General features: G+C 42.1%; 1 protein-coding gene across 1 annotated transcript; it reads right to left on the bottom strand.

Annotated features, from left to right (window-relative positions):
* Positions 1 to 266: 266 nt before the first annotated feature.
* On the bottom strand, positions 267 to 5,066 carry LOC139609305 (uncharacterized). Its single transcript, XM_071463680.1, has 5 exons — positions 2,288 to 5,066; positions 1,516 to 1,650; positions 1,121 to 1,279; positions 876 to 1,002; positions 267 to 392 (listed from the first exon to the last, which is right to left on the bottom strand). Exons 1-5 carry the CDS (start codon positions 2,559 to 2,561, stop codon positions 284 to 286), a joined length of 804 nt encoding a protein of 267 aa, XP_071319781.1. The 5' UTR covers positions 2,562 to 5,066; the 3' UTR covers positions 267 to 283.
* Between the last annotated feature and the right edge of the window lie 8,273 nt (positions 5,067 to 13,339).

The raw sequence follows: 13,339 nt of genomic DNA, 5'->3' as shown, positions 1-13,339 counted from the left end.
CCCTAATACCAAGGAAGCAGGTCACAGAGGCCATCAGGTTGTTGATACACCGCCAAGCTGTATCCTCTCATCAGCAGCCGTCAGATTAATGAAGTGCGCACTGAGCAACATCACAAGACCAAGGACGTCAAAAGTATGTTTGACGAAAGTTTCCTGAGCCTCCGAATCTGTTGTAGTTGACTCCAGGAGCATTTCCAAGATCAGAGACTGTAGAGTCAAAAGAAAAAGAAGTCCTTGTCCAGATGAAAAGCCAAAGTGCTGAGGAATTAAAAAAAAAAAAACATCACAATGGCTGATGGGTGCTTATGTGTGTCTGACAGCGGGGGCACTGGTGTTGGATGTCCTTCATCTGGTCCATGAAGAAAGGGATCAAACAGCAGCCTGCGACACACCTGCAAGAGGACAGACGTGTGACTTGATGTTCAGTGTTTATCTTTGCCACAACAGTGTCGCTGAGCTTCCTACAACTAGTTTGTCTTCCACCACTTTGACTGTAAGAGTTAGAGGAGAAGATCGACACCACTCCTACATCTGTCCATTAAAGTGCTGGCCAGAAGACGCTTAGCTTAGCTTAGCAAAGCATAAAGACAGGGAAACAGCTTGAGTGGCCCTGTGCAAAGATAACAAAGCTGCCCATTAATGCCTCTAACACTCATTAACACATTATACTGTATCTCATTTGTTTGGTCTGTACAGAAAACTCGAGTGTAAAATCTGCCAAGAAACAATATGACACATAACCTCCTGCAAAACTGTCTTTTACACTCACAGATTTTGTACAGATGATTTTGTACATTCACAAAATGGTGAGCTACTCCTTTAAGACTAGTTTAAAATACAGCAGTCTAGCATTTCTTGAGTCAGTCATGATTTACCCCATCATGGAGCACAAGCAGCAGAGCAGCCACACTGTATCGCCCACTGTGCTGTGGGTTTCTGTGAGGATGACCTCTTTACAGGATGGACACTGGGTGATGGCTGGCGTCCCACCAAGACTGTCCACTTGCCCACGAGAGAGACAGAGGATACTGTTACTGGTCCAATATAAAGTAGGATGTATCTAAATGCATGGTTGGCATGTAATGTGTGTGTACTGTGCCAGTGAGGAGGTGTCACCCACCAGGAACGACGGGGCCTGTCGGCGTTTCTGCTGCAGGTACAGTTCTCACTCCCTGCTCCGGTGTGGCGTCCTCCTGTGCTGGCTGAAGAGGCGGCAGCAGGTAGATCCCCCCATGGGGTGTCTCAGTTTTATAGAAAGGGGGACATGCACCCTGTTGACCTGATTTAAAACATGAGCAGTTCAGAGCATCACTATAAATGTAAGCAATGTGTTTACGTAAAAAAAAAAAACAGGAAGCAGGAAGCCGTAAAGAGGAGTATCCATCCACTGAGGGCCACAGATACTCACATATAAAGTCGTCTAATGTTGCTTATAAATTGCTAATAGTATTCAAGTATATTTTACCAGCAATACAAAGTGAGAGTTTTAAACACCTATATTAAGAAGAAACGCACCCCCTGTTGCTGTGAGGCTGCATCTCTTTCCCTTTTTCTCCAGCTCCTCCTTTTTGACCAGCAGCTCCTCCAGCTCCTTCTGGATGGCCTCCAGCTCGCACACTTCATCACTGTCCTCACTGTCCTCACACGTCACTGGAGACACCACACAATGGGCCAGGACGTGTACAAAGTTACAGAGCTACTGTACCTGTTCACCATTTTTAATTGTTGCCATGGCAGGCAGAAATATAAATACATCAATAAATAATATTGCTGGTTAAATAAACGAGGGAGAACAAAAAGAAATATACCGCTACTCTCGTTTATCTTTCTCCAACTTTCATTTAATTGTATCTTAATGATTATAAGATAATAAAATGGAAATAAATTCAATCTAGCTCCTAAGCATCATTAGCTAGCCTTGTTATTATCACCAAGAAGAAAAAAAAAAAGTGCTTTTTAACAATTTAGCTTACTTTGTTAACGTTAAGCTAAAATGCTTTTAAAGATAAAATAGAAAAGCAATGCTGCACTGAGGGGCTGTCAGTCATCACTGGTAAACCAGACAGAAGAAGAACAATTATTTGTGCCACACAAAATGATTTTTCTCTGTTGAACCTTCGCAGTGAGATTCTAAGATGTTTTGCCTCCTCATGACTAAAAATTATTCAAATGAAAAATGTGTGAATGTGAAATCACTCTTTGGTTGACAGTGCACCACAGGTGACGGGCTTATTTAACTGGACTGATGTATTATTTTTTAATCATCAAATAAAGGGGTCTGACTCACTTTCCTCTGTATGCCCACTACTGCCATCCCCAGCTTTCTTCTTGAAGTGCTGCATCTTCAGCAGAACGAAACGCCTGTTGCGTAGCTGCTGTACGCGGAACTTGATGAGTTCCAGCGGTGGGGGGCTTTTTGGCTCTGGTGTCCCCTGGTTGGATTCGGGCTCATGTTCAGACTCATCCTGTTGCGGATCTGAACGGACTCTTGTGTTCAATGTCACAGTTTGTGTCCCACTGAAAGACTGATCAGGCCCCTCGTCCTGGCCTGGATTCTGCATACTGGTCCACAGGCTCCAGTGAAGGTGTTTTTGAAGCAGTTAAACGAAGCACTGAATCCTCAGCCTCAAGTGATGTAAAGCAGAAGCTCAAAGCCAGAAGTCCAGAAGTTCTGGAACAAGTTTCAACCTCATAAAAATCATTCTTCTCTCAAAATAATCCTGAAAAAAAAAAAAAAAAATTCAGAAGAAAAACTCATCTGAATAATAGGTTTTGACCATGATCGGGTCAGGCTTGGCTCCTGACATTGAGAGCTTTGACAGAGGTGTCAGTGAATATGGCTGATAGTTCCATTAATATAATGTGTGCACAAACAAATTAGTGTCCATGAACTGTAAAACATGAAAATATTGTCTGCCTGGGCGTGTGCAGGACAATGGACAGTGGCTCGCCTTCCGGGTAGACTGCGGTCATCCAGAGGTGTTGACAGCAGCTTAAAGGCATCAGTCCAGCACCAATATGGATTATGCAATGGTTGAGTTAAAATCTGGTGACAGCTCTCTGGTGTGTACTGTCAGTCTGAAGCCCACATAGTCTCCTGATGGAAATATCTGGCCCTGTAGCTGCTATGTTAACCTGCTAATTCCTGACTTTGTCTTCCTATTATTTATTTAATGCTGGGCAGGTAGCGTACAGTGGGTTTATATGTTGTTTATGGCGAAAAACAGCTGCCTGCTGCTGCCGGAGAGGAGGTTGTTTAGGGCGAAGAGAAACCAAAACAAAACAGTGAAGTTGCTGTAAAATCACACAAAGAGCTGAAAGAGACTAAAATAGTCCGTATGACCCAAGGGAGCTGAGGATAATTATCTGTGGATTCATCACTCCAAGCAACCCCTTTCACATTACGTGTAGCTTTAATCCATTGATAAAATAAAAATATTCCCTGGTGTAGCTTTAACACCTGAAACTAAATTTCCAGCAGCTTTCACAATACAGGACAGTAATGATATTTGTCATAACGGATGGACATGACTGATTATGATTAGTTAGAATATTTATTATAATAAAGAGAATAAACAAAGAAGTAACTACAAGTAAGGGATGTCAGTCTGTAATATCAGTGGTGTAAATGTGCAAGTGTGAGCATAATGAATTGTGGGGTGTTGTGAAGCAAAAACAAAAGCCATACAAAAGAAAATATGCAGACATTGGTTGGGATGAGTCCAGGTGAGAAAGAGAACCAGAGTGATGTGGGCCCGTGCCCTTATCCTCTGGGAGCGCACAGCCCAGGTGCTCCAAATCCAGCTGGCTGCCGTGATCATTTTCCTTCAGTTACCTTCGAGGACACACAGGGAAACACAGTAACTTATCCACCACAGCTACATTGCAGGTTAGGCAGGGACCATCACCATAATCCTGAAAATGTTCAGTTCATATTTTGTTTAAAAAATCTCGCTGAAGATGAAAATGACTTCGGCTCGCCATATCAATATCATGATCACATGAAATCACAGTGTACACATTAACACGTGTCTCGGCTCTGCGAAGCAACTGGGCTGTTTTATGCTGTTTAACACTTAGGTCTCAGTCGATTATTGCTCTAAAAATAACATGAACCTCGTAGTGTTTGGGAGCACACAATGAACCGGCTTGTTCAACTGTGAAATTATAGCAGTTGGCCCCATATGATGGAGTCAGTTTATAACATCAGCGGAGCAGATGCTGTCTGACCTATATTCCACACACAAAATCACTCCATGCATATACAGTATGTTGGTCTTGGTGAAAATAAAGGCCAACAGACTGTAATTTAATGTGCATACAGATAAGGGGTCTATTTCATAAGCCTTATCTGTGACCTTGTTTTAATTTCCGATGTGTTTTATGCCAGGTTACAGCACGATAAGGTGTTGTCATCAATCTTTGGTTCTTGGTGTTTCTATGGCGCTATGGAGGTCACTGGGCCAATGTGCTCAGCCTAAGAAATGGTCGTAATACAGAGAAGTAAAGGAGAAACTGACATTATACATTTTCAAATGTTTCAGTGTTTTAAGAAAACAAAACCTCTAAATTATGGTGTGTTGATCTAGCTGACCACTAGATGTCAGGATAGTACATTAAAGGAGCAGGTCGGTCCCACAGAGGATTATGTCCTCAGTTTACAGGGCTGACGTCACTGGTCCTGCAGTGGCAGACATCCATCCATCCATCCATCCATCCATCCATCCATCCATTCTTTCATCCCACAGTGCCTGTACCAACCTGAAATATTAAGGACCTTTTCGCAAGACTCATAAGTTCATTTCTTTCTCTCTTGTTTCAAGACACATTCATCCCCCAAACACACCATATACACTATTTGCACACACACACACACACACACACACACACACACACCAGGCTGCTTGTTTGACGATGTGTGTGTATGTGCGTGTCTGTGTGAGAAGCACGCAGATCAAATAACAGTTAAGTATGTGTGTGCACCACCTGTCAGGGTATTAGTCACCCAGGGAGGGATACACACAGTCATTGATGGTTAATGAGCTTCATTATTCAGCATCCAACAGTTCTCACGTATCGTTGAACAATAGTGTTACTGTAATTGTGTAAATGTTAAAACACTAAGACCACTGTTATGCTCTTGACCCGAGACGATTCAAATTTAGTGTCTGAAATAAAATGTATGGGTTTTTTTTAAGGTTAAAGCATTACCCACATTTTTCTACTATCCATCACTTTTTTATATACACATGTTTTTGTTTTGGTGTCCAGTGTATATTAGAAAAAAAAATCCTTTTGTATTTTTCAGGTTCATACATGGTTCACAGTGTTTCAGCGTGTTGTTGCAGCAGGCTAAAAGAGAGCGAATACAAGACTTTACATGCGAACTGTTTGCAAACATGTTAGACACATCAGCTTTATGAGGTGATACGTCAATTTTGTTTCCTGTTGTGCTAATTCATGCTCATTTAAAACTTTTTGTTGATGTTTTTTTGAGTCCACTCGGGGGCAGTGGAAACAAGCTGTAAACAGCATTGAGACACTTAAAGACACTTAAAGTTGATATGGCAAATGTGCTCGCGAGCAGCTATTTGTACAGTTGTCACAGACCAACGTTAGCGTTAGCGGTAATGTTAGCATTAGCGTTCATTTGGGTTCATGTTTTGGCCACCTGGCGAGCATAAGTCCAATATTAATTTTTTTTGCTCTGTTTTTGGTCTCGGCCAACTTCTAAGGAAAATATCTGACTGTGCGAGAAGGTGGTTTACTGTGGGTTCAGAGATTTGTTGCCGAAAACAGGGAGTGGTGAGAGTGAACAAGTGCAGTAGCTTTACAGACCAGACAACTAAACAACGAACTCAAACTCAAAGCTCCATAGCTGAAGCCGAGGGGAGCTGCTCCATCACTACCAGCAACCCCGTCCATGTAAAATATCACCTATAGCTGAGAGACATTTTGGTAAAAGAATATAGGACCGTAGCTAAATGTTTGCCTCGGAGCTAGCATGTTAAAGTTTTCCAGCAGCAGCAGTAATGAGCAGAATGAAAATGGTCCAACATAGGAACAATACAGTGAGACATAGTGAAACATTTACACAGCATCGGAACATCCCCCTGTAATTTCCAGCCACAACAGTGCGCTCAAACCACTCCATCTTTAACTGCACCAACACTGTGATAACTCACTGCTGCGATATAGGTCAGTCTGTGTTTAGCAGCTGTACTGTTGCTGTGTAGTGGGAGAGACAGATGTTTTTAACACACTCCGCTGTCCAGTGTGTCCATCAGGCAGCATGTTGTACTGGGTCACTCTCCCTCCCGGAGGATATCTCACTGATGATGGCATATAGTTGCTCACAGGGTTGCATCATTCCTGGATTAGTGTGTGTTAGTTTGTGTGTGGGTGTATTTCTTGTGCTTATTAGGACTAAATTTGAACTCGTGTCTAATCTGCGGTTTTTTTTTTTTTTACTTTGTCTTTGTTGTGATGTTTAAATTTGAAATGAGATTTATTTCTGTTTTCAATATCTAATGTGTATTTTTTTCTTCTCATATTCTCAGTTGTTTTACTGCCTGTGTCACATCAACTATCTGCACAATAACAAGTCATTTGTGTTGCAGTAGTGCGTTAGTTTAAGGTTGTGTTTAGGCTGGAGATAAGCATCATGTACAGATAAGGGTGCGAGGAATGAATGTCATCATTGAGGATACTCACGCGTGTTGTGTGACTGTGGATGAGTGAGCGTGTGGATGTTCCCGTTCTCTTATCTGAACAAAACCATTGTTGAAACCACTTCCTGTGCAGCAGCTTGCAGCTGGACTCTCACACTGAGTAATAGGAGGAGAATTTGAATGTGTACACACACACACAGACACTCACAGCAGTTGGTTTTTGTCAAGGTCTCGAACATGTTGGCCGAAATTAAGTCATAACAAACAAATTTCCTTTTTTTTTTAAAAAAAAAATTTTTGGCCAGACCGATCAGATCAGAGGCAAAGAGAGGGAGGAGGAGGAGTAGTGTGTTTGTGTAAGGGGACAAGTAAGTGAGAGGGGAGAGAAACATAAAAAAAGAGGGGAGAGGAGGTGAAAAGAAGGAGGAGAGGAGAGAGAAAGCGGGACAGGAGAGAGGCTGTCGGGCATTCTGCCAGCATGCAGGTCTATTATGAAAAACGATGTCTGCAGCTGCAGCAACAGGCGAGCGAGGATGGATCCAGTTCTGCATCAGAGACACTACATCACATTCCCCACAGACGCCCATCCACACACAAGTTATGTTCACACACACAGGCCACTGTAAATCATCTGTTGCAACAAGAGGGTTATGTAATAGAGCTTCCCTCAAAATCTCCAAGCAGCGTCGTTCAGCAGTAAAATTCAGAGATTAAAACCGCACGGCACCTCATTGTTGTGCCTTGAACAACAAAGATAAATCTCGGTGACAAATCACAGGAGTCTTCTTTTGTGTGTTACCACAGCGTGCCTCCCCTCAGGGCGCACACTCATTTTTCTCAGGTGGATTGACTTGTCAACACATCTGCAGCCACTTCTGTTCACATGCATGACCGTCTGCAGACCCTGCTCCACGAGACATATACAGCAGTTAATTTTGAGAGCATAATGGACATAAGGAAACAAGACTATTGCTGAGAGGACTGAGAAGACTCTCACTGGGTTACAGAGTGCTATGTGGCATAAAACAGGAAGAGGATTCTGTTCTTGCCATATAATTGTTCAAAGAGGGCCTTATTATGGATTTTTAGCCACTCTAGAGATAACAGTGGGTATGTCTCATCACAACTTGAGATGAGACTGAACAATCTCAACAAATACTTGGGGGATTGACATTAAATTGTGTTCATAGTTTCCAGAGGATGAACCCTACTGACATTGGTGATCCGCCCCCAGCAGGCGCTGGACGTCGGTGTAGTGTCAGAAAGACGTCGGACTCTAATATCGGACAGATGTCAAATTTTAGTTGGAAATGAAAATTAGGTTAACGTCAAAATCTTATGTTGGCTAATAGACATTGTGAAGTTTAGGAGATGTTAAGGAGGCGTTGGGTCAGAAGGGTAGGATGTCTGTATTTTACATCAGTGGCACCAGCAACATTATATTTCATACTACGCACACCCACCTGTCTGCTTGGAGGCTACCTTTAGGTTTCCCACTAGGGTTGTCCCGTGTAATACGTCCCATATTTGAAGATAAAATGCTCCGTATCCCACGCTGTGAATAATGTAATGTCAAGTAAATCCAAACTGGTTATAGCCTTTAAGTGGATTAGAGAAGTTTTTTGAAGAGTAGTAGACTGACAAGTTCTGTTTGCTGTGAGAAAACATATGTATGGTTGCCTTTGATAATAACCGTATTTAGCTAAATAAACAAACAAAATCACGAAAAAAAAAGTGTATGCACAGCGCATACAGGACTACAGCTACTGGTGCCACTGTTTCATATGAAAAGATGGAGTTGGCATGAGACATTGGATTTTGGTGACTTTACTCAAATTAAAACCAGCAAATACCAATATCGGTTTTCTCCATCGAATCGGTGTTGGCATTAGATGTTGTCCTGACATTGGATTTTGGTCACCTGACGTCACAGCCTTCATTCAACAAGCCACATCTAACAATGTCGGTGGCCAGCGGCGTGCCTGCAGGGGCTGACTTTTCCTTTAGTGCCACCATAAAGTTGACATTTATGTTTTTGAGTGAAATGTTTCGACAACTATTGGATGGATTACCGTGAAAGTTGGTGCACACACATCCATGTTCTCCCTGGGATGAATTGTAACGACTCTGGAGATCTCTAACCCTAACCCAAGCCTGTGGTCCTGCTGACGATGTTTCCCAAATCTTTAAGAATGGATCTCAAAAACATGGTTTCTGTCTTTTTCTGTTTAAACAACTGTGAAAAATACCCAGCTCAGACCGCTGAAGCCTTATATTAGCTTTGGCTTGTGAGTATTGTTTTTAGGCCAACTTGAAAAATGTGAACCTATCCTTTAAACATTAGGGTGAGTAAATACGAACTTATCCTGTGCATCCAAAATTTGTTCAGACCCATAGAACTATTTGAAATTCTAGTGGGTGTCTCAACATTTCCAAAGACACAATTATGTCAGGCTGAATTTGGGGGAAATTGTGCATAAAATGAGAAACAAGGGATCTAGAATTTTTTCCACTGAATGGAATGGTACAGCCACAAACACTGAGGTTCACACAGTGTAAACACACAAACACAGGGGTTTAAACAAGCTTCGTGATAGCGTGGTGGTTAAGATGCATGAAGGAGTTATCGCTAATATATTTCAGTACGAATTCTACTGCTGCTAATTCACACGTCGCAGGACATATGTTTGGATACGTAAGTGCTGCATGTTTTCTTATTGTGCTCTTATTTACATCCTCATTTCTCTTTGATGTACACCGCCGTTGCTTGCTTGCTGCAACGGCCTGATTCCCCACGGGGATCATTAATGTTTCATCTGAACTAATCGAACTCCTGCTGCCACCACAGAGCTGCCTCACAGTCAAGACAACAGCGCTGGGCTGCAGAGCGGGATTGTAACAGAAAATGATGCTTGATGTAAAGCAGACAGCACTAAGCTCACACTGGGTTATAAAAATGAAACTGAGTGCAAGGGAGGAGCGTGAAAATATTATTATGTTGTGTCAATTTACCAGGCAGCAGAGAAGCTGTTGATTAACTGTGAAGTTTTACTGAGCATAAATACAGAAGGGCATTAGAGGCTGCTACCACAAAGAAGAAGAGCTATGGCACAAAGGGTTAACTATTCCCGCATCTATGGCTGTGATGTCCTGCGGTGTAACAACCTGTTAATTCACCTGTAAATGTCTTTTTATGGCTCGTTTCTTTTTGAAAATCTCTTTCTCCACATTCCAGTCTCTGCGTCCCTCTGTGAAGACACAGACAGAAAGAGAGAAAGAGATGATGTGCATGGAGGAGTGTCTGTCGCACACGCACACAAAGACAGAGAAGGAGGGTGACATTGAGAAGAAAATATAGAGGGAAGTGATAAAGAAAGAAAGGAACAGAGAGAAGCACTTTGCTGCTTCATGTTGTAATAAGGCCAATCCGACCTGTTTAGGCAGTCCATACACACACACCAAAAAAACGTAGTAAAGTCATATTGAAATGTATGGTGTGTCACACACACACACACACACACACACACACACACACACCATACAGTGACCATACATGATGTCGTTTCTGTGGCTTTCCTCCCAACAACACCACATGTCATGGGAACAGAAACAGCATGAGTCTGTCTCTGTCACTTCCCCTGGTGGTCAGGGTCTCTGTGCAGTCACAGACACATTCATGTAAGCACACAAACACACACAACTTCCCCTGCTTTCAGTCAAAGTGTAATGTATTTGTTTTAGTACTGGTGTGTGTATGTGTATGTATGTGTGCGTGTGTGCGTGTGTGTGTGTGAGTGTGTATGTGCTAGGTCCAGTGCTATGTGTCCAGCCAGGCAGCACTGATACAACAGTGAGAGCTAAGATAAAGCCGGCTTTGTGTCCAACTCAGGATCTCAGCCGCAGCGTGGCTGAAATGGCACACAGCCATTGTCACAGGTTCACTGCGGTCACACACACACACACACACACACACACAGTGTGAGAGCTAGTGATCTGGCAACACCAGCACTGAAACCACAGATATTAAAGGTGCAGTTGCAACACTGTTGCAACATCAGTGAATCAATGCAATATTATTTACATATAATTAAAACAAATAAGAGCCCCCACCCAGACTGTTTCCACTGTGTCACTGGGGTGGATTTCACAGGAAATACTCAGGTCTGTATGATTAAAAAAATGCTGTTAAGTGCTGTTTTATGACGTCCATTGATCCTAGAAGTTTCATAAACTGATTTTTTGGCCACTTGAGGGTAGCTCAGGCAACAGTAAACACAGTTTTGACATATTATCATCTTAAAGTTGATATAGCGAATGTGTTGGCAACAAATTGCTACCTATTTGTGCATCCAACGAACAAAACAACAGTTCGGAGGATTGAAACATTTACGTGTCCTTCTTATTAAAAATATAACAACATGCCTGGAAGTGATATGATTTCAGACCTATACCCCCACCCCTAAAGTGAACCGTACCATTCCTTAACCTCGACATGAGAAGAATGCCTTGTTTGCCACCTGTAGGTAAATGTAAGTAGCAGTATCTAACAAGCTAGATAGAGCTTGTTTAATACACTGAACTCTCTTACCTTTGGACTTTCTGAATTAGAATCTACAGATGAACGCTAATGTTAGCACGTTTTTTACTTTGCCCTTAACTTTTGGTTTAGCTAAGTAATATTATTGAGTTTCTAACATTAGCCTTAAGTTACAGTTTACCTGACTGATGTTAGCAAGTTTCTAACGTTAGCCTTAAATGACAGTTTAGCTGACTGATGTTAGCAAGTTTCTAACGTTAGCCTTAAATGACAGTTTAGCCAACTAATAGCTAGCTGATAGCACGTCTATCTTATCTAATTTTAGCAAACACTGGCACTCAGTCATGATCAGTGAGACAATGAAGGATTAGTTGTTGTAGAGATACATTTCCACAACAATAAAAAGTTTATGCTACTTTATATTTCCACTCAACAACATTCCAGAGTAAATATTGTATTTTCTGCTCCTCTACATTTATTTGACAGCTTTGGTTAAACAAGCAAGATACTTTAAGGACTGTAACACTTCTTCACTGAAGGACGTGCCTGCACTGTGATGAGTTCCCCCAGAGAAAAGTCTGGTGCAAGTTATTCTTGTGCAAATTATTGGGTGGCGCTTTACTTTGGGTTTGTCATTATGAGCAATACATTTTATATTACAAGTGACCTGAGGTTTTCCATCCAGTACACAAGTTAAATTAGTATATGTGGCTATAGCGGAGGATAATAAAATCTGAGCCCCTCACCATTTTCAAAAAGATAAGCAATGATTATTAGCATTGCAGCAATAGCAACATATCTCGTATCTTAGCCAAGGGAATGCTGCCAAAGTCTCACGAAAGCTGTAATAGCTGTTGAATTCTCACAAAATGACTTTGTTAAAATTATAAGGTGTTCAGTTTTTACTAGTAAGTAAAATAATAGATAGTTACCTAATAATTCAACCTATTTAACCCTACTATCACAAATGAGGTGGTGTTTTTAGCTTTTAGCTTTCATTTGTCTATTTGGAAAGAAGGCAAGAGGATCAGACATGTCTTAAATTTGCATACACATCTACAAAACCAGTGATGTGTAATCATCTTTACCACGGAGTTAGTTGTTCAGGGCTCTCACTGCAGTCAAGCTAGACACAAAACACAATTTTGAAGAGGCTAAGTCTGAAATTCAAACCAAAAGAAAAGAGGGGAGAAGTACTTTATTTTCACAGATTTGGTCATAGGAGTCTGAAAGAGGTTGGGAAAAATAAACGAGTGAGTGGAGGGGAATCACCATGAACAAACAAACGTGGCTGGTACCGCGGTATATCACTCTAGACGTCACGTTTTACATTTTACAAAGCCTCATTCAAGGACATCTCGGATTTATTTCAGAGGGAACAAACGAGAGTCCGAGAAAACACGACACACAGCTTGAGAAAAGGCTGAGTGATTGATGTGGCATCATTAAAACACACAGCTTCTCATTTTCCGAGTCATTTCTACCAGCTCTGAACTTTGGCTGGTGCTGACAAGACATGAAGCATCGTTCTCTCAGTGACTCTCGGGGCTTTTTCATTTGTACTCGTCTCCCAGGACACGGTCCAGCGCCCCTTCAACTGGCAAATAAAAGACTGACATTTTTTTTTTTTGTGTTGCTGTTGCTCTTTAGAGGACAAAATCATCTTTGAAAGATCTGCTGATGAACTTAAGAGAACTGTTTTTCCTGGATACGAAACCAGTTCATTCATTTGACTTGTGATTGCACACTGTGGCATTACATTCGCTATTGTTTCCCTCCCCACTTAACTTGTTTTGAGTGTGACTCATATTCTCTCTCTCTTTTTCCATCTAACCTCTGCCAGATGCAGGGTGTATGTATGTACAGTGTATGTGTGTGTGTGTGTGTGTGTGACGTTCGTCCCACTTCCTGCTGCTAGCTGCAGCTTGTCCAGTGCAGAGCTGGAGCCTCCACCTGTAGAGGAGAACAAGGGGAGGTGAGGTGCCAGGTTACAAATACGCCCAATGTCACTGTGTCCGTTCTGCTCCCGTGCCCACCTCCACACGGTGCGTCCTTTGTCTTCCCCCTGCCTGCATACCTCACAGCCATCCTGTCCATTTCTATAGAGCTGCTCTGGAACGCTGGACCTGAT

Source organism: Trachinotus anak, unplaced genomic scaffold, assembly GCF_046630095.1.
Source record: "Trachinotus anak isolate AG129_WGS33_773 ecotype Australia unplaced genomic scaffold, CSIRO_AGI_Tana_v1 ptg000025l, whole genome shotgun sequence".
In the NCBI taxonomy this organism is placed as follows: Eukaryota; Metazoa; Chordata; class Actinopteri; order Carangiformes; family Carangidae; genus Trachinotus; species Trachinotus anak.
The sequence above is the reverse complement of the archived record's forward strand: the minus strand, read 5'-3'. Positions and strand labels throughout refer to the sequence as shown.

Excerpts from the sequence above, each read along its gene's own strand:
- LOC139609305 (XM_071463680.1), bottom strand. The coding sequence starts at position 2,561 with ATGCAGAATCCAGGCCAGGACGAGGGGCCTGATCAGTCTTTCAGTGGG. Across the intron at positions 1,003-1,120 it reads GACAGGCCCCGTCGTTCCTG|TGGACAGTCTTGGTGGGACG; the intron begins GTGGGTGACACC and ends CTCGTGGGCAAG. Across the intron at positions 393-875 it reads TGCTTGTGCTCCATGATGGG|GTGTGTCGCAGGCTGCTGTT; the intron begins GTAAATCATGAC and ends GTCCTCTTGCAG.